At 49.7% G+C, this 27,914-nt stretch overlaps 9 protein-coding genes across 9 annotated transcripts; 7 read left to right on the plus strand and 2 right to left on the minus strand.

Moving 5' to 3' along the window:
- Positions 1-919: 919 nt before the first annotated feature.
- Positions 920-3,827, plus strand: M437DRAFT_29343 (P-loop containing nucleoside triphosphate hydrolase protein; the record flags this gene model as incomplete). Its single annotated transcript, XM_041019161.1, has 4 exons — positions 920-1,246; positions 1,295-1,505; positions 1,555-1,736; positions 1,815-3,827. Coding segments are annotated over 4 exons (2,733 nt in total), but the record flags the coding sequence as incomplete, so codon positions are not given.
- A 1,293-nt stretch (positions 3,828-5,120) lies between these two features.
- M437DRAFT_66620 (uncharacterized protein) lies at positions 5,121-6,067 on the plus strand (the record flags this gene model as incomplete). The annotated part of the gene is made up of 3 exons (XM_041024795.1): positions 5,121-5,154; positions 5,217-5,265; positions 5,605-6,067. 3 exons carry the CDS (start codon positions 5,121-5,123, stop codon positions 6,065-6,067), a joined length of 546 nt encoding a protein of 181 aa, XP_040879208.1.
- Positions 6,068-9,805: 3,738 nt separating this feature from the next.
- M437DRAFT_85088 (uncharacterized protein) lies at positions 9,806-12,851 on the plus strand (the record flags this gene model as incomplete). Its single annotated transcript, XM_041028231.1, has 4 exons — positions 9,806-9,987; positions 11,997-12,244; positions 12,342-12,550; positions 12,615-12,851. The coding sequence occupies 4 exons, from the start codon at positions 9,806-9,808 to the stop codon at positions 12,849-12,851; spliced, it is 876 nt and encodes a 291-aa protein (XP_040879209.1).
- A 1,915-nt stretch (positions 12,852-14,766) lies between these two features.
- On the plus strand, positions 14,767-15,073 carry M437DRAFT_85089 (uncharacterized protein; the record flags this gene model as incomplete). Its single annotated transcript, XM_041028232.1, has 2 exons — positions 14,767-14,916; positions 14,966-15,073. The coding sequence occupies 2 exons, from the start codon at positions 14,767-14,769 to the stop codon at positions 15,071-15,073; spliced, it is 258 nt and encodes an 85-aa protein (XP_040879210.1).
- Positions 15,074-16,019: 946 nt separating this feature from the next.
- On the plus strand, positions 16,020-17,218 carry M437DRAFT_49899 (beta-lactamase/transpeptidase-like protein; the record flags this gene model as incomplete). Its single annotated transcript, XM_041021915.1, has 2 exons — positions 16,020-16,199; positions 16,253-17,218. Coding segments are annotated over 2 exons (1,146 nt in total), but the record flags the coding sequence as incomplete, so codon positions are not given.
- Positions 17,219-18,500: 1,282 nt separating this feature from the next.
- Positions 18,501-19,682, minus strand: M437DRAFT_66624 (uncharacterized protein; the record flags this gene model as incomplete). Its single annotated transcript, XM_041024796.1, has 3 exons — positions 18,501-18,935; positions 18,987-19,085; positions 19,137-19,682. The coding sequence occupies 3 exons, from the start codon at positions 19,680-19,682 to the stop codon at positions 18,501-18,503; spliced, it is 1,080 nt and encodes a 359-aa protein (XP_040879212.1).
- Positions 19,683-21,356: 1,674 nt separating this feature from the next.
- On the plus strand, positions 21,357-22,186 carry M437DRAFT_85092 (uncharacterized protein; the record flags this gene model as incomplete). Its single annotated transcript, XM_041028233.1, has 2 exons — positions 21,357-21,949; positions 22,024-22,186. 2 exons carry the CDS (start codon positions 21,357-21,359, stop codon positions 22,184-22,186), a joined length of 756 nt encoding a protein of 251 aa, XP_040879213.1.
- A 786-nt stretch (positions 22,187-22,972) lies between these two features.
- M437DRAFT_85093 (uncharacterized protein) lies at positions 22,973-23,278 on the plus strand (the record flags this gene model as incomplete). Its single annotated transcript, XM_041028234.1, has 1 exon — positions 22,973-23,278. One exon carries the CDS (start codon positions 22,973-22,975, stop codon positions 23,276-23,278), a length of 306 nt encoding a protein of 101 aa, XP_040879214.1.
- A 612-nt stretch (positions 23,279-23,890) lies between these two features.
- M437DRAFT_85094 (Xpo1-domain-containing protein) lies at positions 23,891-27,044 on the minus strand (the record flags this gene model as incomplete). Its single annotated transcript, XM_041028235.1, has 2 exons — positions 23,891-26,959; positions 27,033-27,044. 2 exons carry the CDS (start codon positions 27,042-27,044, stop codon positions 23,891-23,893), a joined length of 3,081 nt encoding a protein of 1,026 aa, XP_040879215.1.
- Between the last annotated feature and the right edge of the window lie 870 nt (positions 27,045-27,914).

The raw sequence follows: 27,914 nt of genomic DNA on the forward strand, positions 1-27,914 counted from the left end.
TGAATAAAGGGATGAATGCTGTCGCGTAGCTGCTGAGGTCCAAGAGAGATAACCAAGGTAAAATGCAGGTACCTATACCGCCTATATTCAAAGATGTCGCGATCGTCTTGTTCCACAATTCCATGTCCATCGCGACAGACGCGGAGGCCGCGCCGATGAGGGTCATTCTGTGGGGTTGTCCGAAGTTTATCCATCGCTATCGCGACCTTGCGCGACAGTCTCGAGTCTCTTCCCTCCCTCTTCCTTCGAGCAACAATTGTTGTACATCCCGATGAACATCACGTCCGAGCCCTTGTGTGAGCTTTGGGATCGAGATGTGTTGCAGTACCAGGCTTAGGGCCTCTGAAATCACTATATCCATCAGCAGCAATGCACCTGTCTATCATCAATACATACAGTTCTCCTTGGAGGACTCGTGTGTGAGATGTCAGATCTGAAGTGAAGCAGAGTATCGAACCATGATCGCTCGAAAGTGAAATGTTCATGAATTTTGATAGCTCGGCAAGTACGCTTTTGAGACATGCTGCACCTTCCCGCCAGGGGCCCAAACAACTGCAGCAAGGCGCAAATCAACTTTGTGTCAACTCTTGCTCTCTACACAATCGCTCAAATCTACTGCAAAAAGTCACAATCCTATTGAATCGTCCATTCCCTCCACTGAGAACTCCGAGTTTGAATTCTCTCAGTGGCCAAGCTCCGTTCTGGCTCAAGTTTCTGCATTTCTTCAGCTCGGAGGAACATCGCCTTTCACCAGGAGAGTACAGCTAAAATCTTTTCCATCACTACCCCTTCTGTCACCCCTTCCCAAAATTGGCCAGTGCTGTGCACCATAACAAATCCATTTGCGCACTTCTTCAGCTTCACTCTGCGCACAACTTGATCCTCATCATCACCACCCCCGGCCACCATTGATACAATGCAGCAATTAGCACATGAAGCTGTCATTAACAGCTACTATCGTGATGCTGCTCCTCTTACGACCGATGACGAGTGGGTCTTCTGCGCTGAAGTTCCTGACATGCACGAGATGAGCCGTCCTCTTGTCAGCGACGATCCATGCGTGCCTGAGAACCAGATTGAGGGCAACTGGTCATGCAAAAACGAGCACCTGTCTGCGCATTACCATTTTCTGCGCGAGGAGTCGACTTTCGCTCTTCGCCGTGCCATAGAGCTTGTCCGTAACCAACCTCACTCATCAGAACTGGAACACAGAGAGACCTCGCCTGGTATTGGAATCTATGAAAAGGTAGTTGTTGTTCATTCTATCGGTGGACTGAATGACTGACCGGAACAGGCGTTCGCAACTGGCGTCATCTTATCCTATCGCGGCCTGAGCGTTCGAATGTGTTTCTCGACATTCCGTGCTGGTGTCAAGATCGACTGGCAGACTTCAAAGCGCCTGAAGGCTGGCTCATTACTTGCTATTTCACCTACTTCGGACAAGTTCCAGAAGCACATAATCATCGCTACCGTCGGTGCCAGACCTATGGACTTACTCAACGAGAGTGAGTGTGTTCAGTATACTATACTTGATGCAACGCTAATCAGAAGAAGGTCCCCCTAAAATTGATGTTTTCTTTCCCCACGCCGAGGACATCATTCTTGATCCAGCTGAAGAATATGTCATTCTCGAGGAAACGTCGTCCTTCTTCGAGGCCCAACGTCACAATATGCTCGCTTTACAGCGCATGACCAAGGAGAGCACCCCCCTTCAGGAGTATGTCGTCTCCCCAATTGTTGAAGACACTGGCCCACCTATGACCCTTATCGACCTTTCAAATCAAGTTGAGAATCTCTCGCTCCTTGGCGGACAGGCTACCAAACACATTGTCCGCGTTCCTGAGTATGTTGAGAAGGACCCCATTATGGACCTTAGCTCTGCAACGGACAATGTCTCTGACTTTCAATACGATGTTGTCAACCGGCCCGTGCCCAAGGATGCTGCCAAGCTTGATGAATCGCAGATGGATGCACTCCACCAGATTCTGACGAGGGAGCTTGCCCTCATTCAGGGTCCTCCTGGTACAGGCAAAACTCACGTGTCGGTCATGGCACTTCGTATCATGCTGCTCAAGATGGAAGAACAGAGAAGGAACGCAAAGACAGGCGAGGTTGTTCCTCCTCTGATTGTGACCTGCCAGACCAATCATGCCCTCGATCAATTGCTTCGTCACATCGCCGCATTCGAGGACTCTTTCATTCGTCTTGGTGGTCGCTCAGCTGATACTGGAATTGTCAAACAACACACACTCTTCGAGATCATGGAGAAACTCAAGGAAAGCAACCCACGCGCCCTCAGGGAGCCGGCTGGACTTCGATCGGCCAGAGCTAACATGAAAAAGATAGAGAATGACTGGAAGCGAGTGATGGCGCCCTTCGATAGCAGCAGTCAGGCGTGCAGACCTATGGATGAAGACATGTTCGAAGGCCGTCTTTCTGCTCAGCACATTGATTCTCTCAAGAACTCCAAGTGGCAGACAAGTGACGACTCTCCTGGAGTTCCTGCCATCATCAAATGGCTCGGTCCTGAGGCATCGCTGACAGCCAGCACCGACAACTGGCCTGCGGAACAAGAGTTCGGCTTTGAGGCATATGAAGAAGAGGAGGAAGAAGTCGACGAGGCTACCGCAGAGAAGGCTAAGCAAGACGATGAGATTGAGAAGCTTCGCGGATCGTTCATCCCTCTCCTTGATTGCAGTGTTCTCAAAGCCACTTCCATCAAGCACCTCTCAGAGAAGGATGTCAAGAAGATCCTGGCAAGCAGCAAGTTCTCCGACCTCAACAAGGTACCACCTCAGTACCGTCTCGGCCTTTACGAGTTCTTTGTCAAAGAAGCCAAGCAGAAGATCATTAAGGCTGCTAGAGATTTGGCCTTCAGATGGGCCAAGGAAGTGAGAGACTGGACGCGCGGCCAGTTCGTCAAAAAGCTCCAAGTTCTTGCCGATACCAAGGTCATCGGCTGTACCAGTACTGGCTTTGCCAAATACCGTCCCATGATCTACGCCCTCAAACCTCGCATCGTCATAGTAGAAGAAGCTGGTGAATGTCTCGAAGCCAACATGATGAGCATGTTCCTGCCATCTCTCCAACATCTTATTCTTGTTGGAGACCATCAACAACTTCGTCCCCGCGCTCAAAAGGCCACCCACAACTTCAAACACTACGACATCTCTTTGTTTGAACGTCTGGCAAGCAACACCGTTGATTACAAAATGCTTACTATACAGAGACGCATGCCACCTGAAGTCAGACGTCTCCTATGGCCTATCTACGGAAACAAGATCAAGGACCATGAATGTACTCTCGATCGTCCTCCTGTTCCTAGCCTTGGAGACTGCAAGACCTACTTCTGGCATCACGAATACCACGAGGCTCACGACAAGTTCAAGTCTGCTTACAACGAACAGGAGGCTAAGCTGGTGTTAGACTTCGTCAATGGCCTTATCAGCGCAGGCGTCGAGTCGCACAAAATCACCATTCTAACCTTCTACAATGGCCAGCGTCGTCTCCTTACCCGCGAGCTGAAGAAGGTGACTGGCGCAGTCACAGAGAAGCGTATCAAGGTTGTCACGGTTGACTCTTATCAAGGCGAGGAAAACGACATCATCATCTTGTCCCTTGTCCGCAACAACTTCATCAAAGAGGTTGGCTTCCTGAAAGTCGCCAATCGTGTCTGTGTTGCTCTGTCGCGTGCCAGACAAGGATTTATCATGTTTGGCAATGTCAAGCTGATGAAGGAAGCTGGTGGTGAAGAGTGGAAGCAGGTCGTCTCTATTCTGAGAGGTGAAGGTCCTGTCGAAACTTATATGGCTGGTGGCTCCAGAATCAAGGATGTTGTTTATGAGTAAGATGTTCTTGGTATTGGACTTATCGCAACTGATAAGGCCAAGGTGGTGTTATATGAAGATGTACGTCTTCCTCATCGCTAATAATTTTGATATGTAGAGCTACGCAATGGTTATGCACTCTACACTCAATCTTGTCCTCAGTATCCCCTCTCCTTGTGCACCAGTAATGCTTTCAATCTTGATCATGCACAAGTTGACTTCAAAAGCACTTGGTTAGCAAATCAACAGCTGGTCTACAGGTACTGACATGTCACTTTTTCAGGGTCGGTCCGGACCCTGCATGCATGCGCACGAGCGCTAGGGGGAATGACTGTCCGACTGAGAATTCACTTCTACCTCTTCGCTCCATCTCGTTTTCTTTTACAAAAATTGTATTCCGCAAATATTGTCCCGTCCGCCTCATTCTGACGCACTTTGAGTGGTGGAATTGGAGCTGAAATGTCGAGTTGAAGCTGTCGTTGGCTTGGCCGCAACGGAGTGTGACAGCTCTGCTGCACGAGCCTTTCCTGACGGCTTCATGCATCTTCTCGTGGGAAACAATCAGATGGACGCTTGCGTTTGTACCAACCTGGTCTTGCTTCCCTGGGAGCTCTCGTTCGCCTCTTGCAGTGGACTTGAATGGCAGTCGCATCTGAGAACAGCACTTTCAAAGGGCCTGTGGAGCTTGAAGTGAGAACATCAACATTGACTTGATCTAGGTGACGATGGCTCAGATGTGCAAGGATACGAGCGGCCATCATTCTGCTTGCAAGCCGGCGGCTCCATGCAGATACCTGTGTACGGTATGACCAAGTTCTCTCTTGTGATGACGCTCGGCCACGGCTCGTGTGCATGTTCTGCTTCTGGGTTGTTGTCGATCGTTTGACACACTGGCTAAAAGCTGCCGTTTGGGTTTAAGCAGCAGACTTGCAAGCGCGGAACGGGCGACGAGGATGGGCACGGCATCTCGGGAAGTCGCTCGGAGACATCGACCACGGCTATGACTGCTCACGAGCTTCTCTTCCCGACGGCTTGATGCGCTCTACCGCTTGTGCCACTTAGCGCTGACATGCGTTGCTCAGATATGCTCTCAGTATATAAACTACTTCCATCTAGATTGATCTATATCACCGCTCGACCACGCACAGAGCTCAAGCAACAGAACGATCCGTGGCAACCGGTGGCTTTGGCAACCTTGACGATGCAGAGGTTCATACTCTCACAACCTTGGAAGAGGCTGGCGGTAATCGAATCACCCTCACGCACGGTTGCCTGCAGTCTGCCGTCTGCAACATGTCAGAGCTGTTTCTGCAGTATCCAGCCTTCGGTACGAGAACCTTGAATTTCTGCGTGCTGGCTGATGCCTGAGAAATGCTAAATTTGGTGGAGCTAGGTCTGTAGTCAAGAGTGGGTGGCAAGTGTTGCTGGGTCTGACGAGGTAGGTGCGTTGAGCGTCGCCGCGAGAAGTTCCCTTCCCGTCAACTTTCGTTCCTTCCCTTCTTCTTTTCTCTCTCGTCTTCATTCTTCCTTGACCTATTCTTTTTGCTCTCCTTATAGTGCTTGACATTCTGATCCTTTGCTGTTGGACATTGCTCTGGTATATACTCGCGCAGATTTCTCTTGCAGCCAGCTTTCGCGTACATCACAAGGGAGTTGGGTTGGCTATGTATGCTTTCAAGCCTGCTTGAGCGTGGTCTTGCTTTGTCTTCTTGTCTTCAGCTTTTCTCTCTCTTTTTTTTTGTTTGTATATATGAGGCTCTATCTCTCACACCCCTAGAGCTGAGGATCGAGGTCATGGACAGATCCGTTTGTCACCATCTGACTCCGGACATCACTGGTGCCAGAACAGCCACACCACCAACATCATTGTCCTCTATGCTGAGCCAGAAACATTATATGGCAATGAGCTCTCTGTAAGCATCCTCTCGGATGCTGGAACGTGGGTCGAAGTTATATCTACCCCTGGCAAATTGATCAATTCCAAAAAGCTGGTCGGGGTGGCGCATCCAATCTTATCAAATTCCGACTCCGAGCCTCCGCAGAGCTATATTGGGTGGCTCTGCCTAGATCGGGTAGCATGGTTCGAAACAGTTCCAGCAATCGTGACGGCTGTAGCTCCGGGACACCTCAAGGAGTTGTATGGCTGTCCAGCTGTCATCAGATATTCTGGAGAACTACAAGAAGGGAAGCCAGAATCCACAACACTGGTTGCTACGAAAAGTACTGTTTTGGAACCTTGAGCCCTTCCCGCTCCTCAAGACACTTTGAGCAGGCTGATGTCTGAGTGTTGGCCAATCTGCTTGATTCGAGCGAGATTGTTCACTTGCTACGCCTCTCTTTGTTGGCGCACTAATGACTGTCATCCTCAGCCGTGACTACCTGATCTCGTTGCTCTTTTTGTCATCGCTGCAGATGATGGCGATGAGATGGAGGAAATGCAGCATGTCAGGATGCGTTCCGACCTCGTTTTTTCTTCTACTGTTTTGTTTCTGTTTCGTTGTTTGTTTCTTTATATATTGATCTCGATGGCGTGTTGAAGGCACAACTCCCCGGGCTCGAAGCACTGTCGAGGTCGTTGTCTGTGCGGTTTGTTCGCCCACAGACTGTTCAACAGGTCAAGATCAAATGCTGCAATCGATCTTCAGAGATTGGTAAGTTGATTTGTCTCGAACACGATCGAGAAAGCCATTTGACTGATAGGGTAACAGTGAATATATATATCGGCCCGGGTGCTTCATTCTGCCGACCTAGCCAGGTGCCTGGTGTGGGTGTTTCCCACGCTGTGGTACAGAGCGTCATCGGCCCAGAGGCCTCGTCAAGTCTTGTGAGTGAACACAAGGCTACAACAGAGACGAGTATATTGCGAGGGGAAGAGTCTTGGTTGTAGATACAGCCAAGAGACTCGTCGACCTACTTCCAAGGTCAATGTTTCGTTGTTCCGGTCGACTCAGCCTACTTTAGGGTCTCCAAAACAGTCGATAACTTGCCTTGATCCTCGATCTCGTCTCCAGGACGAAACACAGGGAAGATTGTCTGCTGCGGAGTAAGTCCATATGAACCTTCTTTCTTTTTTTTGGTCCAAGAATCTAACATGTTTCATGAATAGCAACAATGACAGCTTTCGCCACGGAGAGTCTCTTACCTAAATTTGCGACTTGACCAAGGCTGGTCGAGTTATTCAGTATAACCATTGCACAGACAAGCTGCGTGCCAACTAGGGTTTCGAAATCAGCCATCATGCCATAGGTGTCGCCTGCGAAATTGGTTTTGCCACAGGCCCTACGTACATGTTCTGAGTATCTGTGGCTTTAGTCGAAGCACGCTTCTCTTGCGTTGGTGTCAATGATGCGGATTGGAAAGGTTGGCAGCAGCGGATCTTCCCAAGTCGAGGACCCTCGTATGCCCATGTATTCTCCTACTCAATCATCTCTTGCTGGACTTGAATATCCCAGCAACAAAGCGATGGTCAACTAGTCCTTGATATCGTCATGCCCACACGACCATCACTCTCATGATCAGTGGTGATTTTGAGCAAGGCACCGACTCGATACAGTCTCGTCTTCAGGGGGCTGCAGGTGCTGTCAGTGCTGACAGGAGCTCGCTCAAGCTCACAGACGACGATGATGGTGACATCGCCTCCGGTATCGTCGATCTTCAGACTACCTGACGGTGACAACAAGCTTCCTTCAGCCCTCGACACACTCAGCAGGGCGGTCTCGTCAGAAAAGCAAGCCCAAATGACATCAATCAACGTTTGACTACAGAATCCTTTGCCCACTCCGAATCAAGTACCACAGAGGAAGCTTCACAAGGTCAGAGGCCGCCATGGCACGCGTGCAAGCCTCCAGCATGATACAGATGCCAAGCAATCTGGATGCGAGACTCCGACTCTCTCACCGTAGAGAGATCTTCTCTCCTGAGGCTTTGCTCATTGCTGATTCCTGGAGGCTGGCAGACTGGACGAGCTGTTTGGACGCCGACTGAAAGTTTACACAAGACATCCATTATGTCTGTCAATTGTTCACGTACTCAAGGAAGGACCTGACTTTGTATACCAGCGATGCAACATATATACCTGGCTTTGAGTACCAAGCCCAGCATCTCCAAACCCAGGTCTTGACGTTTGGTTCTCCTACGTCATCTTCAGCTCATAATGGTTGTTCAATCTGTTCTGCTCTGCTTCTCATGCGTATATGTAAAGTACCCGGCAAAGCGTACTTGGGGCTAGAATTGGCGCGGTTTAGTGCTCTCTCAGAGCAGAGAGTCTCGAGAAAGACAGAGAAGCTGGAGCTTCGACTGCGGTCAGCCATGAATTCCATGTCATCAAGCAAAGGGCTGACGAAGGCTTCGAGATTCCCCGCCTTGATCTCAAACTCCACTCGTCCACTTCTTGCCGTGGCCTATCCTTCACCCTCTCCTGGTGGTAATGGCGAATATTTCCAATGCCGAGCCAATCACCTTCATTGATTGCCTTCATATCTCCTGATGCATCCTGGCCGTCGATTTCCTAGGCACACAGACTGGATGTTTGTCGCGGTCAATGTTCTCGACTAAGCTACCTCTGTGGAGAGTGCGGTCAAGGATGCCGAGAACGAGCGCGAGCAAGCAGGGTCCGAAGTTGTGAATCTTACGAGTTGGCTAGAAACGTCCCATAACATCTGGACTCAAGCACTGGTCGAGCTTCTTGCCTCCAACTCAGGCTCCGAAATCCTCGCGTATGCCATCAGTCTGATCTTGAAGCAATCAGATCCTCGCTTTGCTTCCCTGGTCGACTTTAAGGTCTGTCCTGCCCCTTCCTATACCCTCGCAGACAGTTTCCGGCCTCTCCCATACGTCCCATAGCGCGCGGTCACCATTCTGGAGCTGCTCAAAGGGGCCCACAACATGTCTCTTCTTCTGAGCGACGCCCCTCACGATGACCTTGGCTTCCTCCTCTGGCTTGACTCGTCTGTCTTGACAGGGGTCTTTGATCGCTCCAAGGCTGGCGCATGGATCCTACTATGCTTGCCTCTCCCATATGATTTATAGCGTGCGGTCACCTCAAATAGCCAACCAAGCCCAGTTATTTGCGGAGCTGTCCACATTGACTGGTACATTGGTAAGACTGAGGCTAAGACGAGAAGGACTCTTGCTTATGAACGGCCCTTCTCTGAGCAGAGAATTTGACACGTCATTGCTTCTCGATGCCAGAGGCTTCCTAGCACAAACGACTCGTTCATGGTAGTCTGGGAAGGTGTTTCGTTGAACGACAGCTGAATCTCAGCATGGTCGTACCACTGATCTCCCCTCGCGTCCCAGAAACGACACTGCGACAATCATTCCCGTTGCAAGCCCAGCCTCAACAGAGATCGTTAGCTTTGTTTCAACCACTCTGATGTTTCACCCACATCGAAAACTGGTATGAAAGGGGTTCATCAAAGCTGTAGAGCGCGACTCGCATATGGAAGCCCACATTGCTTATTGCAAGGCTGTGACCTTGTGCGCCGCTATCAGTATCGGCTCGTTTGATGGTGATAGACTCGTGCCTCAGGCCGCTATCGCTTCCAGAGAATCGTTTCTTGCATTTTCTTTTTCCGATGTCTTTCCATTCCTGGCTCGGTCAGTACTTCACAGATCTCTCGCACACCCTTTTGAGATCCCTCTTGCAGACCAGTCTCAAGAGTAAAGAGATCACGCAAAACACGGCTTGGCCGTTTATATAACGCCCTAGTGAAACCTCAGCAGAGGCTCGACTGCTCGAACTGTGGGATACAGTCGCAACGTCACTAGGATTTTCCCTCTCTATATATGGGAAGCCTTTATCATGTGCCTTCAGGTTAGGCATGGTCTTAATCTAGTTCCTCTACAGCAGCTGTCTACCAACAGAGCAGCATGAGTGGTACAAAGAGGATCTTCGGCGAGCATTGAAGAAGCGTGACACCTTAGCTGCCACGTGGAAGACGGTTATCAGCGCTTGGCGAGACGGGCCGTTCTTTGCGATGGCCTCGGACTTCAATTTGTTCGGTTCCAAAGACAGATACCGGAACACTTTGCGCAGAGCTTCCAAGAGATACTCGTGGTCTGAAGCCATCTCTAGACTCGACTACGTCTTCTTCATGCGTCATATTGCAGCCAATGACTGGCAGAAAGTCGCAAGCGTGGGCATGGCGAAGAGTCACCGGTGCGTGTTGGGCGGATGTTTTGGTCGACGGATTGAGACCAATTGATTCAACGGACCTCATTGATCTTTTTGCTCCTCTGTTCGACAAGTTCGGCCTGTCGAATCTGTCTCGTTGTCGGAGTGCCATCCAAGAACGGCACAAGCCTGAGCCTACGGCACATGTTCTCTCAAGTCCCTCCACGATCGACTCCGCACCTGTGTCCGATGCAGACTCTTCATCTGTTGCCACTATATAACATCCTGATGAGGTCTTGCTGGAAGCTCGACTCTCTGGATGATGAGACGGAGTCTGAACGGCACCTTACCATTCTCTATATATATCTCGGTTCACGTGAGGCAGCTGATTCTGGTTGAGGTTTCGTGCCCATAACGAGAACAAGAACAAGCGCTCTCGCCAACAAAGGAAGTCCCTAAACCAGTTCGACGTCGTCAAGAACCCCGTAAAAAATCACATGCCGCCGGTGGTGAGCACCGACTACTAGACGGAAGAGCATGTTCGTCTGTTCAAGTACGTATACGCCGCTCCTCGCGCCAGGGTTATCCAAGACGCCCCCTTCATTGTCAGCACGATGGTCAATCTGAAGAACAAGGAGATCTCCCAAAAATTCAGTCTCCAGACTACCTGGGAGCCGATCTGAACGAGCGCTACAAAGGCGCATATCTGATCTTGCTGTTGGGTGGCCCGTACCGGCTCTACTTCGCTCGCCTAGCTACCACAAACGAAGACGGCTATACCGTTAGCGTCTGCCAAACCCATGCCATGCGGCAAAGCTACAGGAGGCACTGCGACGGTACATGCCCGCCTTGGTTGCCGTTGATGACTTCAGCAAACTTTTGCACTCAGATGCTATTTCCACCGACGGTGAAATTGAGAATTTCCTTCCTGCGAAGTCTCCCAACTGAACGTCCTCTCGAATGCTTGGGCTTTCTTCCTTTATTTATGTATATATCGACCGGTTATCGGTCTTGCCGCTGAGCATCAAGGTTGGAGGCTATGTTCCGTCTGCCGAGGCATACATCGCCTACTGCAAGATCGCTGCCTCGCTCCCCGAGAGCGCCATACTACTCTACGGACTGCTTGACTGATCCTTCAAGCTCTGATTATCAGTATGCTCGAGATGTTCCTGTGAGAAGCATGATAGATCTCCGCCTGTTGCACCATGTTGATCTGCGATGTCAGCAGATCTAGCGTGAGCTACTTTCAAACAGCTTTCAACTCTCTCGTCGAGCTGTTCAGAGTACAAGTTGATGGTCCTGCAGGAAGCGGCAAGAGTTCCTCATCAACACGATCTCTTTCCATTTTGAGTCTCTCGCACACCACATGGAAAAACGCAATCCAGTCCTTCATGTGTCACCACGGCAGCCGCAGCATTTGGCATTTCAGGACATACTATCCACTTTGCCTTTAGAATCCGTGTCGGAAGACAGTTCGCTCCGCTTGATGATGCCACATGCAAGAAACTGAAAGATGATGATGCTTCTGTCCATCTTATCGTCATTGATGAGAACAGCATGATAGATCTCCGCTTGTTGTACTAAATCGATCAGCGGTACTAGCAGATCTGAAACAGCAAGAGGCCGTTTGAAGACATGTGTGTATTGCTCACCGGCGGCTCCACTTAGTTGCCTCCTGTCATGGGCAAGCTTCTTCATGCAACTCATGATCTAGCTCCGCAGGAAACGGTATTCTGGACAGTCTATCGGAGCTTCGACAAGACTATAACCCGCATCGTTTGTCAAAGTAGCGACATCAGCCTTCAGTTCATCCTAAACGAGCTTCTTGACAATGCTGTTTCGGGCCGTAGCTGCGACCTGTTCGCAAGCAGGTGTATATATTTGCTTTCGACACGCGAGATCCATGACTCCGAGGAGGCTGTCCGCATCTATGACAGTGCATGTGGACCAGTACAACGTCTCACGCCTGAGGATGGCTAATGCTCCAGGCCTCCGCATCAACGCTGCCTCTCTGTTCTTGAGGAGAGAATTTGTTCAACGCTGCACACCTCCAGTGAGATTGCACAAGTTCGACCTGGTCGGAACAGTGGCAAGGTCATCACCCATCTCTTCGAGGAAGCCCGTGTATATAACATCTTGCCCGTACATGCCAGTCAAGTCGGTTACCCGGTCATTCGTCCCTCAGGCTATGGCACGTCTCAATTCCACGACGAGACTATGGTCGACAGAGAGAATGTCCGCAAGTTCCTCCAAATCATGAAGCGCGACAACCCAAAGTACCAGAACATCACTATCGACTATGGTTACATCAACACTTGAGTTTTCGGAACCTTACGTGATCGTCAACGTCAAAAGCATGGGTCGCTTAAAAAATCCAATGCTGATCCCTCAAGGCACAGGCACCACCTCTGGAGGTGCTCCTACCACTGCCACTGCGTTATCAACGGGTCCCACAACCGCTACGGCTGACGACTACGTCTCACCTGATGCTTTGAGTGTCCGCAAGCCATACATTATCATCAACGTGAAGAGTATGAGCCGCATCGAAAACTCAGTACTGGACAATCAAATCTCAAATGGTCAAATTCATCAACTCGAGAGACTGTCTGTGATCACAGCACGAACTTGCATATTTACATATATAGCGGCCTTTGATTCTGGTGCTGATACAGAAGTCGAGCAATCAGCGCCATCTTCACAAGCGCTCCAAGCTCACGACCCATGAGTACGAGGTCCTTACCATTCTTCGTCGCCTTGGCCTCTTAGCATCTGGCTCCAAGCTCAAGGTCACATTGGAGGTTATCGAGATTGATGAGGCTCCTCAAGACAAGGAGAAGAGGACAGTCATGGATGACCTGGTGGTCGCTCTCGTCCCAAGCTCGTCGCGTAGGATCTCTGATCCCGCCTAGCGCGCTGGCACTAGCAACTTGGCCAACAAGATGAATATGTATCCCAACCGTCAACAGGTTCTCTCGACACCTCATCATCATAGCCTGCGCATGCCTGCCGCTGTGACTACTGCCCAAGACGTTTGCCTGGCTGACACTGAGGAAGACACTCATAATATCACACTTCCCTTGCATTCTGGACGGCGAGTAACCCTAGTCAACAATCTTCACATTCTCCATCTCTTCCTCCTCTTTTTGTTTACCCTTTTCGTTTTCATATATCTATATACAGCCTTTGCGCTTCGAGCATCGGTTGATCTGCTGGGGTCACACTGGACTGTCTCTGCTCGACAGGTCAAGACCAGGCGAAAACCGTGGTGTAGCCAGCGATATGAGGCTGAGTATCTCACATCCGACGAGATAGAGATTAAGCACGACAACGAAGCCAATGACAGTTGGCTAACATGCACACGCTGTCGGCAGTTCGCTGAGCCTCGCACGCACGAGCTCTGGTGTGCTAGAACCAAGGCTCTCGGGCTTCCATGTGTCTGGGTCGAGTGTAGGCATGGGCATCACTGCCATGCTCCTCGATGTATCTAGTTGCATCCTTGGCAGCTGGATGAGTTTGAGGCTGCTGGTATTCCGTGGGATGACTAGCCCTACAACAATACCGAGTTCAGATCGCCTCATGCTTACGAAATGCCATCGATGGGTTCTGGCTTGATGTATCATCATTTGGGAAATCGAAACGAGTGGAAAGCCTCTAGGCAGCCCTTATCGCAGCCAGCCTCTAGCAGCCTTCTGGGATCCCAAGCATGACGTTCCGCAGGCTGACCTGTCGCGAATGATCAATCGCTTCGAGATTCAGCGGGCACCGGCAAAAGTATGATGCAACGGTGCACTTTTTCATCTTGAACTCATCACTCTTGTTATATATAGCCATGGGCGATTCGAGAATCTATTGCTTGTGTTCAGATGGCCCGGCATGCTTATATATTGGTCAGCAGCATCATGAGTCATACTGGTATACACGAGGTTTCTCTTCTCTTGAGTGAAGAGCCGTCAAAGGGTTCTGCCTGCACCTCACCATCATGGTCTGCCGATGCCTGCCACCGCCTGCTTCAGAAGTCATGAGCAGGCATCGATTTATCTCATCATGGCTCCTCCTCCTTGCGTGAGGAGCAGAAGATGTATCTCAAGCCATCGAGCTCTACTTGCACACTAGCAGAGTTCATGCCCTCGGTAACTTCGTGTTCGTCTCGCTCTTATTCGCCGTCCCCCTTGCTTCAGGTCTCCAAGCTACCGAGTAGGAACGCATCCAGTTCCTGCAAAGTTGTGAGATGAAGCTCCAGATGCACGCCAGTAACGACAAGTCTATGTTTGCGCACTCCTGTCGGTCAACAACGCACGCTGCATTTGTTCTTGCTCAAGAATGTCGTTTGTCGATACGACTTCTTTGCTGGTTCCAGGCATGAGTTCATCGAGGCCTTCAGAGATGCTTATAAGAAGTGTAATCTATCTCCCTGGCTCATTGCCAATCTCGCCCTTGTTGAGGAAGCATACTATATCCATCCTCGAAACAAGCGCGTCTGTATTTCGGAAATGACGATGCTTACCTGATTGGGTTATGTTCATGATCAACTGAACGTCTTGTACAACATCGGTCCTGGCAGAGAACGTGTCAGTCCTGCTCGTCCTGCTCGTTCTGCTCGTCCTGCCCACAAGGACATTTCGGATGCTGTCGTTGCCGAGAACGGATTTCCTTCCGGCGGTCACTCCTTGAGTGTCATTTTCAAGTTGAACAATTATATATTTCCAGCCCGCAACACCGTTCAGACCTATCTCTCCAGCTTACCACACTTGTTCAGCTCGAATACCTTTAGCGGAGGGCTTATCCAGTATGCTACGTGGCTTTGCAAGGCCTCAACTGCCAGGGATGTCAAGAACTACAGGCAGTATGTATGATTCAAGCGAGTCTCCCATTGCCAAGATCAACTACACCTGGAAACTGGATGCACTCAATCGCATGATTCGTCTCATCATCTCCATTGAGACCGACTACCCCATTCACTCCGTCACCATGTCTGTGGGTCGGAGGTTCCTCTACCACCCCTCTGCAACATTCTTCCACCCAGGAGGAAGATGACGACGTTCCGGACCTCGACCAGATGCAACGCAAGGAGCGCGAGTGCTCTGCCGAGCATATCGGTGATCAGTCCGAAGACGGTGAAGCCTCTGTCTGAGACTTTCTTCTCTACAGCACGTCACCAACAGCAATGCTTGCCGGCAAGAACGTACCACCAAGAACATAGCACCAAGAACATAGCACCAAGAACATAGCACCGAGAACATAGTACCGAGAACATAGCACCAAGATCAAAGCACCATGATCATGGATACTAAGATCATGGCACTAACAATACAACACTAAGATGATACCACCACGCATACCTGAATCACTAGATCATGCATGTGATGCCACTCAAATTCACACACACCTTGTTTCATTCAGTAATGAACACTGTCCTTTGTGTGTTTATGTATTCTAATCATCGATTTGAAAGTCAGTAGCTTTTCTGGCGTTGGCGACTCAGGAAGCTGGAACGTATGGATTGTTGAATTACAGAGTCAGCTATTTGTCGTATGAGACTACGATCCTCCAAGTACAATATTCACATACTCTTGACTTCAATCAAGCACCGTTTGTTGACCCCAAGGTTGCTGTTGTAAATTGCGATGACATCTGTGCTGATTGGGTGACCCTGCTCTTAATCCATATCTCTCCAACGTTCTATCAATTCTCGATCCAGTCTCAATTGTAAAGAACAAGATCCATGCGAGTCGGATGATATTCAAAAGTCTAAGATAATCAAGATTGCGATAGAATTGTTGACATGACTGAAGATGCCGGCCGTTTTCATACCAGCAATGGAATCAATTAAACGTCGTGACAGCGAAAGACCATGCGGCCCATCCTATGAAGATCATAGTGTTTATGAGATTATCGTAGAGTTGCATAGCTGCATTGTGACGCTCTTGAGCACCCGGAAAAGTGGTATAACTTACTATGGCCGAGAATACGAGACAACGTGACCATGATCCTGCCAAATCCTTCGGCCAAGGCGCCCCGCTATATTCCTAGAAGTTGCTGCCTCGCGTGATTTCGACTACATCCAACTCTCGACCATGATGTTTATCAGTCTGATTTTGACCTTGTTTTTTGCGTCCTGCTTTGTTTCTGCGTTGCCTGAATCGGAGGATGTTTTGCTTGATGCTGGATTTGATAAGTTCATACTGCAGCTGTGCGACACTCTGCACATACCTGGTATCAGTGTGGCTGTGGTCCATAAGCACTCTGTTGGGTCCAAGGTGAACTTTCCCGCCATACTATCATTCAACCTTTGTTGATCTGACCTGTCCAGGGCTATGGCTACGCAGTACTTCCTGACATCAAAGCCACACCAGACACTCTGTGGTTCACAGGCAGCACAACCAAAGCATTTACGGCCGCTGCTGCTGCACTTATGGTCCAGGACACCATAGAGTATCCTGAAATCAGTTGGTCTAGCTCACTGTCGACACTACTGCCTGGAAATTTCGCTCTCGAAGATGACTACTACACGTCCCACATAACTCTCGAGGACGCACTCTCCCATCGATCAGGACTACCTAGACATGATTTGGCATACGGCTGGAGCGAAGGCAGAGAACCTGATGCCCTTGACGTTATCCGCACTATGAGACACCTCCCTCTGACTGCAGAACCTAGAACCAAGTGGCAGTATTGCAATCTGATGTACGGCACAGTTGGACAAGTGCTGGCGACGTTGAGTGGCATGAATTTCGGTGATGTGCTGAAGAAGCTTATCTGGGAGCCTATTGGCATGAAATCTACTACTACTTCGACGAAGGAAGCTATGGCTGCTAGAGACGACAATGGAGAAAAGCGACTCTCCAGAGGCTATTTTTGGAACACCGATCATTACCTACCAGAGCCATATACCAACCTTGGCCCTCTGGCTGGCGCTGGCGCTACCATCTCCTCAGTCAATGACTATGCTTTGTGGATACAAACTTTGCTAAACGCTGGCACAAATGACTCCTCCCCAATCAACGAAGCAATCTATAGAGATCTATTCGGGCCAAGGACTATCATGGATGGTCTCTTCGACAAGGTCCAGGTTCTCCCACCTCTGTATGCATTGGGTTGGATCAATGTTATGGCCGGCCCTCACGACGTTATCACCCACTCCGGGTCTGTGACCGGCTTTGGTGCGAATGTCTACATTCTTCCTGGAGAAGAGGTTGGCTTGGTGACTATGGCAAATACGATGGGTAGTAGTAATCAGGCTGGAGCGTTGATCTTCATCGAATTTATGAAGAGGTTGGGCAAGGTATTTTCGGCCAATGATACAGCTCATCTGAACTCGTTGCACGAAAGTCTGGTGAGTTATCCGAGGGCTTATCAGGAGATGTCTTCAGCCACGAGCGATAAGCATATCTCGACTGGTTCAAAGCTAGCTCTTCCTGGAAGTTTGGTCGACTACCTTGGCTCGTACCATCATCCCGCATACGGTGTCTTCAACGTGTCATTGGTCGAGGATAAGAATGACTACAACGGAGGACATGCTGTAGGTTCTCAAGAGCCGATGTCGTCGACCTCGACCAAAATCTCGCTACGCATTCGACCTTCTCAGAGAACATGGCCTTACGAAATCAGCCTCAAACATGAAAGTAATACTCTCTTTGCGGCTCAGATCTATGTAAGTTTCTGGTACCTACTAAGGGTAATTGAAAGGTTGACTGACAATCACAGTGGGCTCATGGCCAAGGAGACGTTGGAGACGAGTGCATCAAGGGTGGATCCATACGAATTGGAAGCTCTCAAGTGAAGTGTCGACAAGAGGTCTTCTTGGAGCCTCTGATCAAGACTCGGGCTGTGTTTGAGCATAATCTCAATGGCGTGATCATGAAGCTCGGTGTGGAACTTGAGCCAGAGATGTTGCAGAAGGACGAAAGTCAGTGGAGAGATGGTATGATTTGGTTCGAGAAGGACGTATAAGAAAGATTGAGTCTGTTCATGTGATCAACGACAGTGTTGTTGCTAAAAGCCAGCCCGAATGAAATAGAGAAATCGACCTCCTGTGCCGCGTTCTGCTGTCTCTGCTGTGTGACCCAGCGCACAGCATCTTGCTATTCTGCGAAATAATTGTGAATAAGAAAGAAGAACGCCTGCAAAAAGGAAGACAATGCGGAAGTAAGAAAAGCATGAATGCGCTTTGTGTTGAGACACCGAAATTCTTCATCCTCCCCGAAAACCCTTCCTTCTTCTTGTTCCTGAGTATAGTACGGTATTTTTTGGTGTCTTGTGAAGAATGTCGTTGAGCTTTGATATGTCTGTTGGTCATCATCTTTTTTGTGCTGTAGTCTGTCGTCCTGCGACTACAGATCCGTCTTTCCCTTGTGTATACTCTCGTTCGTCTTCGTCTTGGTATGATGTCGAATCTCGATCGTCTCCTGTGAATATTTTACCCGTCAAGGATCCTGCGCTGCCGACTTGAGATCGTCGTTGACGACTGTCAATCATGATCTTTGTTTCTTCCTACGTCTGCTGTTTGTCGTTTCAGTAGCTGGTCCCGCCGAAATTGTACTGATTCTGCTCAGGTAGCCTCAGTTTATCTGACGCTGGATCGGATTGATGAAGGTCGTCAGATTAACGAGCTGATAGGCTGCTGATCGAGGGGCGTTGCGACGAGGAAGCAACTTGAGTAGCTTCTTCTCGTTGTCAAAAACAACGCAGAACGTTTGGCTGCTTTCACAGTCCGAACAGGCGAATGATAGAGCCTCAGGGTTCTCCATCACATTTCCGAATTGGAACCAGAGCATCGAGTTCAAGCATGTGTGCGAGGGTTTGTAGTTTTGCCAATTGGGATCGGTCCTGGACCAAATGTTACACTGTTGGTCCCATGCATCGACCAACGGGCCAGAGCCAACAGGAACGAGACCATCTTCCGTCTCAGTCAATAGCTTAAGTGTACTGGTCCACACTCCTGACAAGCCGACTCTGGTAGATTCTGCTCGATCTTTGGAGTTCACCACCTTTCTCTGAGATAGATAGTCAGCCAGTGTAGATTCGTGCCGGCATTCAAATCTTACCTTTTCAGAGCTTCCTACGGAAGTCGTCACATCCTCTTTAGTAGGTCTCGGTCGGATGTTGGCGCTGTTTTGACGATCGTTGGTTTCCATCACCTTTCTCTAACATGGGTAGTCAGCAAATGCGGAGTCGTGCTGGCATTCAAGTATCACCTTCTTGGTTGAGCTTTTAGCACAGTCAATCTCTTCATTGACCTCATAGCTCTGTGCGCTTGGACCGGACAGCTGAGTGTTGATTTGAGCTCTGAGAGCTTTGAGCTCATGGGCCTGAGCTTCGAACCGACGTTTCATGCGTTCCACCTCCTGCTCCAGCGAGGTAAATCGATCAATGCCTTGCGCGGATGCAGAGTAGCGCGAGGAAGGTGATGACTCTTCTTCATCTCTCTCGATTCCCAGTTGGTTCTCGAGAGCCTCGATACGCTCTTCCAGGGCGCCGTCCGCAACGACTCGATCATCAACTCCCGTATCGATCAAGCTTCCCAGATGTGCGCAACGCTTTTCAAGTTCTTGAATCCTGTATGCGTGGTCGCTGTTGAGTTCGTCTTGCTCCTTCTGGAAATCCTCCATCCATTGGAGACTGAGCCGAGCCCCATTTTCAAAGTCAGTCCATCTTGCCTCTTGTAGCTGATTGGTCTTGCGCTGGCGGGCAAGCTCGCCCTCAAAACGACGTTGGAGCGCGTTGATCCTGAAATGCGACATGGTCCTAGCTATCCAGTCCGGGGCGTCGCGATGATGTTTGAAGGGCACAGTGTCGTCGTCAAATACGTTCAAATCGTGAGATCTTTGAGTTTGGGAACCTGATGTGGGAGAAGGGAGTGCGTGGTGCCTCTGTATCGATAGGGGGTAGAGCAAATAGTGTTTGTTGTTTCTTGAGAGAAGGCACGAGATGAATGGTCGTTGTTGTTGTCGTCAATGTTGAAACGAGAAGGGAAAGATGTAAATTGAGATCGAAACGAAAATGGCTTAGACCATCGAGGTTCCAGTCGAGCATTAGGTTACTACGAACGTCATATATCAACATCATTTTCACTTGTACCTCGATTACAACATCTTTCAGGTTTTTCACACTCTCACACAACAGTATGATCAATGAATAATATATGTCAAAGTCGAGAGAGATTTCCATTGAATTGATGTGGTCTCCTATTAGACCATGAAAGCCTTGCCAGTCTAATTCTCTCCGTCATGAGAGTCTGTATCTTTACTTGCCTCGTCTGGGAGGGGTTTGGTATGGTAGCTATGATCGGCAGATGAGTTAGAGCATGGATGTTTAGCAATTTCGAGAGCACTTACCAGGGGCATATATAGGTAGGTCTAGTTCATAGGTTCTTGCTTGACCTCCTTCTTAACATCTCCATCGCCTTCCATCTTCACTCCTGCACCTCTCTCGAGCAGAGCGAGGCGCTGCACCAAGTCTGCTTGCTGGGCCTCAAGATACCTGATCTTTTGGTGTGCGCCAGCGAGGCTCTCAATCAAACCCTGATTCATGGTTGCCTGCTCGACGTCGTTGCGCACGATGCGTTGGTACAGCTGGTCGATCCGACCGCCCAAGTTGTGGCACAAGGCGAAGATGGTGTTGAAGATGGTGTTGATGCAATTCATGGTGTTTGCAGCCGCTTTGAAGGATATTGGAGCGCAATGTGGGTCTCTGAAGGGTGATGAGGTTGGTATAAGGGATAACAAGACGATGAGGTCTCGTCCGGAGAGTGATATTGAAAAGTGATCAGGAGTCGTCTGAAAGTTGATCTTGAGTGTTTATCCATCTCGATAATGGCCACTTCTGCAGATGAATTGATGCACAATGTCAACAAGCCTAATTCAGATCCGAAAGAAGTACTCAACTTCATTTAATCCAAGAAGTACTTGTAGTGCTTTATTGATTAATGGCTACGACCTTCTAGCAGACGCATTCAGGTTAACTATCTGGCAACTTCATAGCACTCTCAAGACCACGCAATCTGCTTGGAGTACTTAGTCGCATATATTTTGCGGATAGAAGTGGATCTGAGGAGAGAGCCCATGGAAAAGTTTCTCTATGGATCTTCCAGTACTTGGATCATTTATTGTGTATGCCTATGACTATACGGCAAGGTACTCGGTATATTGTAAGGAGCGATATCTATGGTCTTTGTTGCAGTACGTGGTGTTTTGCAATGCCAAGCAGGTATGACCATGACTTGAGTTAGTTTGAGCAACACCACCTCGCACCCCTACAGTCACAGCGAACCATGACTCAACAAACAATTATAAGATAATCGTCGCAAGGTTAAAAACTCTTCCTTCTCGAAAACTTCTTCTACAACTTCAACCAAGCGAGAAAGAGAGGAAGCAAACAGAGAAACTCTAACACACACGAACAACAACACAGCAACCATGAAGGTCTCAACCACTATCTTGTCTCTGCTCAGCAGCATCGCCCTCGTCGCAGCCATTCCCGTCAGCCATCCAACCCGCACATCCAAAGAAAGCGTGCTCACTCTCACCGGCACTCGCCTCAGCCCAATCACAACAACCTTTACCGAAGGCACTATGGTGAGAAGAACCGTGTACGAGCCCACGCACACCTCCGAAAAGGACTGTCCCTACGTCTGCAACGGAGCTTGTTGGGCTGAAGGCGGCTGCACCGACGAAGCCTACTCGAGTTGGCTGTCCGCTGTGGCAGCTGACTACAAATCGTCTTGGGATTCGAGACTGCTTGAACACTGGAGCTCTACTCACACTGAACCAAGACCAACTACCGATGCAGAGGGTATGTCTGTTAGCTGGAGAACTATCGAGGCCTCACCCACCGCAGCTGCCAGCACAGTGGTCAAAAGATCCGATGGTATCAGAGATCCTCACTGGTCCAGTGGACCTACCAATATCGCCGAACTTGACTGTGACAATGTCTGCAACTTGGCTTGTTTCGTCGACGGAGGTTGCACTCCTGAACTCTACCAGAAGTGGCAGGACGAGATTGCGCAATCGTACAAATCAGCTTGGACATCGAGGCTGATGAGCCACTGGAGCGAAACTCATGTTGCTGCTAAGCCGACTGCAGACGCAGATGGCATGTCTATCAGCTGGAGAACCGTCCAGCCTACTTCTACTGCTATGGCTTAGATTCGTCTTGGTGCAAGACAGGAGAGAAAGTTGGTCGAGGACAGCGGAGAAGGAAGAATGATAGAGAGAGTCAACTAGTCGTTAGTGATGCAGTTGGCTGAGAAGGACAGAAACATAGTAACAAGGAAGTCTTCGAGAAAGTCGGAGTTGAGGAACAGAGCCAGCTGACCGTTAATGATGCAGTTGGTGCGAAAGGGGACAATATTGTAGTAACAAGTAAATGAATACAGAAGAGATTGAAATGCAGCAATTGAAGACCCAAAAAGATAATATCCTCTATGAAACATTAGTGACACAAGCAGCCAGATTGAGGTCAAGCTTCCTTCCTGACGTGGCACTAACCAAATCTTTGCTCTCACTGACCAACAGACATGCAAGAACCTTTTAGAATCATCATCGAAGGCCAACTATAAAAACAGGCCTCTGAACCAATCTTGACCAAAAGTATCCGATCTGCACGGGCGTGCGACAGGAGCAGTCACATGCAATGGCTACAAGGCTGAGACTGCTGCTGAGGAAAGATATGGAAAGGGAACACCAGCGCTGGATTTCTGACACAGACTGTTGAAAGGTGTATCTCAAGATTCTTTTCAATCACTGTTACAACGCAGGATAGTATCTTAAAGATAGGCACTCACAGGAGAGTGCTAAAACCATCCAGTCTTTGATCTTGCCAACACCTGAGCAATCTCATCATATCAATATAACACGATGTCCTTCCATCATTCTCTCCTTGTCCGGAAAGCTCTTTTAACGACCCAACACGTCTACAACCCCGGTCTTAGGCATACATAACCCCCAATCCTTTGTTTCCTTCCCATCTTCCTTCCACACCTCAAACACCATACTGAACCGCCTGTAACCCACACCAACTCTCGAAAACAAAAATGTCCACCATCCGCACCATCCCCCCTGAGCCTTCCGATCCTTCTCCGACTACCAATCGCCCCTCAACCCCTCCCTCCCACCCCAGCACACCCACTACCGTCGCCACCTTGACACCAAATGGCCATCACCGAGCCACTGTTACCCCTATCCCTCTACGCCCCTTCACCCATCGACGACCTCCTAACCCCCACACACCCGATGGTGTAGTAGAGATGGAAATGCAAGGACCACACACCTGGCCAGAGGTCAAGAGGAGTTGGTGGAAGAGGGTCTGGAGTTGGCTGAAGGGATGGCGCTTTCGTTGAGTGCTGCAAAGGAATGATTGAACGTTGAGAGCCTTGGGTGTGAGAAGTGAAAAGGTAAATGTACCCGGTGCGCTTTGATCGATGTTGTTTGCTGATTGATGATGAGTGGAACCTAGACTTCGTCGCGAAAGAGGATGTTGGTTGTCTCTGGGCGATACGATTAGTGATGTTGCTTGACGTGATTCACGATGCTGTGCAGATCAAGGCAGTCGCTGGAGGAGCAACGGGACGAGTATGGAGAAGCAAGAAAAAGTCATGTAATGTGTGCCTTCCGCACAACCATGACAACCCACAGTCGTTATCTGTCGGAAGTCACGATGAATCCAGTGTTAGAGACAATGACCGACAAAGCAACAGAAAGACGAAGGAAGCAACATAAAACACGTTCACTCATTGAGATCGACAGCAGAAGTAACAACAATGGCATGCTAAACATATTTTGATTCTTTCTTTTGCTTCAGTAGGGTATCTTCAATCGTGGAGGGGGAAGGAAAATGGATATCGGAAAAGTGTGGAGCAACAAAGAAAACAACATCCCAAGAATCCTACTCCTCCATGCAATCAATGACTGGCAGAATAAAACGCTCATTTGGATTCCTTTGCTTTTCCTTCTTATGACCTAACTTGCTGCACGAATTGAATGAAAAACTTTTTGAAGTCAAGCTTGTCCTTGGCTTCCAGATGCTTGATGTATTCGTCGATGATAGGGCCTTGCAGACCCAATCCCGACATCTCAGACTCACGCAAGTGAGCCTCGTATGCTGCACCACACTTGCGGAGAATGGTCCATTGCAAAGTGGCTGCTTCTGTAAGATAACTGCGTGCTTGAGCATCCTTTGGTTGGAAAGATGGTTGTGTAATGAGAGCCCAGGTGAGAGGAGAGAAGCGCGACATGATGAAAGTGTCGAAGCCAGGGACTGTCGGTGCAGCAGCCTGAGCGGCGCCAGGTGGAATAGGAATGGTGAGGTCCGGACCACCCCATACCTGTGTCATCTTGGTCAAGACAGCAAGAGAAAGACGAGCGGTGGGGTAGTCAGAATTATCGCGGCAGAAATGTTCCAACGTGGTAAGGATGGTCTCGAAGGTTTGCTGGTTAGCGCTGCTCACGAGAACAGGCGCTAGGTCGTTATTCAAGATGACGAGAATGAATTGCAAATACTGCTGCTTCAATTCACCAAGCTGAATGGCATCATCAGTGCCAGTAGTAGGCTCTGAAAGACCAGCCAAAACTCTTTGTAGAAGAGGGGTAAGCAGTTGATCAAGAATCGAGATTATCTCTGCCTTGAAACCGAAGACCACTTGATCCAGCAATCTGAGGAACGTAGCCATTTCATCCTTAGTGGAAGACTGCGCGAGCAAACCATCGATCCATCTGGGCAACTTTTGCAAGATACCAGAGCCAAGAACACCCAGCATACGTGAGAAGGCGAAGCGTGCACCAGTACGAATAAGCATGGAGTTCTTGAGAGACTCAAGTGCAGTCAAAACGGCCTCACCAGCTGGTGAGAACTCGTTGGCGAGCTCTGAAGGTGGAGGTGCACCTGATGTGTTGCCAGGCATCCAGTCACAGAAGCCCTTTGCCAGTGTTCCGATTGCCTGGATGATATGGTGAACCTGGAGGATTGCTCGCTCGTCGCCGCTTTTGGCTGCGGCAATGTGACGTTCGAGATCTGCGATCAAGGGGCTGACGAGGGTACGGGCGTACAGCATACGATTCTCCAGTGGCACCGAGGTCGTAGAGGCGATAGCTCCAACAGCTTCGAAGAGGTAGAGTTGACTGGTGAAAACTGCATCTGCAGACTGATCGTTCTCCTCAGACGACATGTCATCATCGTCGCTCTCCTTGGGAACTTCGGCGTTGATGGTGAGCAGATCAGCGACAGTCTCGATGACGGTTTGAGCAACATTGCCGAGCTGACTGCGAAGTTGCTTGACGAAACGGAAGAAGAGATACCACGAACGAGTCTTGATCTTGATGTGGTCGCTGTGGACGAAACGAACAAAATTCTCAAGAACACGGGGAATGCTTTCCACAGAGTGCTCGAAGAATGTGCAATATCTCACACAGATCTCCATGTACTGGAGCTGGACTGCAGGGTGAGGGTACGAAGCAATGTCAGACTCGACTAGCTTAGCCATCATTTCAATAAGATGTTGAGATGCAGTGCTAGAAGGTGAGCTCTTCTGGTAGAGACCGCCGTTCTTGACAGCCAATTCGCCGAAAAGATACATCTCGTACAAAGCCAAATCCAAATCCCTCCAGTTGGGCTTGTTGTCTGTGGAAATTCTGTTGAATGTCGTAGCAACGACTCTGCTCAGTGTGTCCATGTACATGTTCTCGTCGACTGCAGCCACAGCTTGTTGAAGAACGTGTAACCTTCTGCGCAACTCTTGAAACTCGGCCTCATCAGTCTGATCGCTCTCAGCACCCCAGTCCGCCGTCTCATCATACTTCATCTTCAGAATAATCGTGTCGAGGATAGGTTGCAACATGGCGCGGTATTGATCGGGAAGGGTTCCACGCTTAGACGAAACACGGAAGAGCGTGAGCAGATCGGTGAGGGAAGGAATGACAGCGGAGCAGATCTCGTCGTATTCATCGGAGAAGAACCGCAGAAGATACGGGACAAACAGCTGGAGCAACTCGTCGGCTTGGGCAGCGGTGTTTGCGTCCAGACCTTCCGAGTCAAGAACCTTGACGACATCGAAAACCACGTTGTTGACAAGCTTGGCCACGGTTTCGCCAAGGTCGTTGTCGTAGTTGGAGGTGCCTCTAGACTGATTCAGAGCGGAGCTAGCGACGAGCTGACCAGCGACGTTGGCTAGGTTGAGGTACGAGATCAGTTGGATCTTGTCCTGGCTAGGCATCTTCTTGGCCACGATTTCGGTGAAGGTATCAATGGCAGCATCGCGGATTTTTGCTTGCGGACTCTCTGCCGACGAAATGTCTGACTGTCCTGCAATCTCGAGAAGGAAGTTGAGCATGTTCTCGTTAACAACGAGCGAGATATCGATCCAGCTGACCCAGCGTGCGACGCAGCGAAGACACAACTCGACAATGCCGAGATCGATCTGTCTCCACCGAGCAAGAACCTGTTGCCAAAAAGCCGAGATGTTCTGAGCGTCGCGCGAGCGAACGTAGTCCTTGAGATCAGCATTGCGTTTGAGCTCTTCGGGAGTGCGAGGGATCAGGACGTCGGCGATTTCGTCGTGGATCGAGTTGATGAGGCGGAGGTAGAGGATGGTTCCTTGTGGGTTGTCGGAGCCAATTGTGTTTGCATCGCCAGCCAGGGTTCTAAAGTCTTGGAAGAAGGTCGGCCAGGCAGTGGCATAGAGCGAAGTGAAGAGGTAGGTAACGGTTTGGGTGAGCTTGTTCTGGATACTGGGCGAGTCGATACGGTTCGCTTGGTTTGCAAAAGTTTGATGGATGTATGTCATGAGCTGGTCCTTGACATAGGACAGGCTTTGCTCGTCCAGACGACCTGTTTGGACAGCATGACTGACTAGCTCGAGGCAGACGTGGCGCACAACTTCGTCTGGTGGGGGGTCGCGGGTGAAGAGGGCTAGACAGACCTGCCAACCTGACGCATCGTCGCGCAACTGCTGCAGGAACTCATAAGCCTGAGCTTTGAGGTTCTGGTCGGCCCGCGGGTCAAAGGCAATCTGGATGGCGCTCTCGACCTGTCAAGCATGAGCGAGGGCTGTTTAGTAGGTCGCTCCTAAAAATCGGGCAGGCACGTGGGCTGACACTTACCTGAGCATCCATGCTCGCCACCAGATGAGAGAAGAGTTTTTACGGGAACAGACAGCTGTGGTGTACTGAAACACACAGATTGTGGTGTAGATGGGGTGGTCGAGGTGGGCGGTCGTGGTGGGGTTTGTTGATTCGTCTTGTCAATTGTGTCGGTGTTTCGCTGTTCTGATGTTGCGGCCTGGGCAGATTCAAAGGCGGTGAGCGCCCGACTCTCCGCATCTGCCTGATGCTGCCATGCATGCTGCCCCTCAACTTCGCCCGCAATTTCAGAAGTCAGTCCCTCAAGAGCATTGTATGATAGATTCACTTTATTTAATCACTCAAGGGTTGATCTCTCTGCAAGAAAGGAACATCTTATGGCATCCGTTCAATGTGTGATGAAGCCTTCAGACAGCGTCCATCTTATTTGATCTTTTTCACATCTAAAACGGGAATTGGCACAAAGAGTGCAACATGCAGCAAAGAACCTGGTGTTCTTAAAGCAGTTGCTCTTGGCTGGACCGAATTCAAGGTGCAGCACCAAATTAGTGAGATACTAAGCACAGAAGTCTGTATAGAAGGCCGGATCATATGCAGAGAACAAGCGGGGAGGGACGTGTGTAACTTGTGCTGGCGGTTAGCTGCAGAGCCGTAATTGAGACAAAGAAGGACGCAGCATCGAGGCACACAAAGGAAAGTGGGTGAAATGGGCGAGGCTGAAAGAAGGAGAGAGGGTTGCTTCGTGGCGCTTGTTCCTGTGGGGCCGCTATCCAACGGGCGCGGCGTCCCGTCGCGCTGCCGATTGTCGCGCCTACCGATACGGTGCGGCATTCGGCTTTCACTCTCTCTCAATGCATTGAGCACGACACTCGACTTCAGGGCAATGGTCTGACAGGAGCACAG

Source organism: Aureobasidium melanogenum (genome assembly GCF_000721775.1).
Source record: "Aureobasidium melanogenum CBS 110374 unplaced genomic scaffold scaffold_12, whole genome shotgun sequence".
In the NCBI taxonomy this organism is placed as follows: domain Eukaryota; kingdom Fungi; phylum Ascomycota; class Dothideomycetes; order Dothideales; family Saccotheciaceae; genus Aureobasidium; species Aureobasidium melanogenum.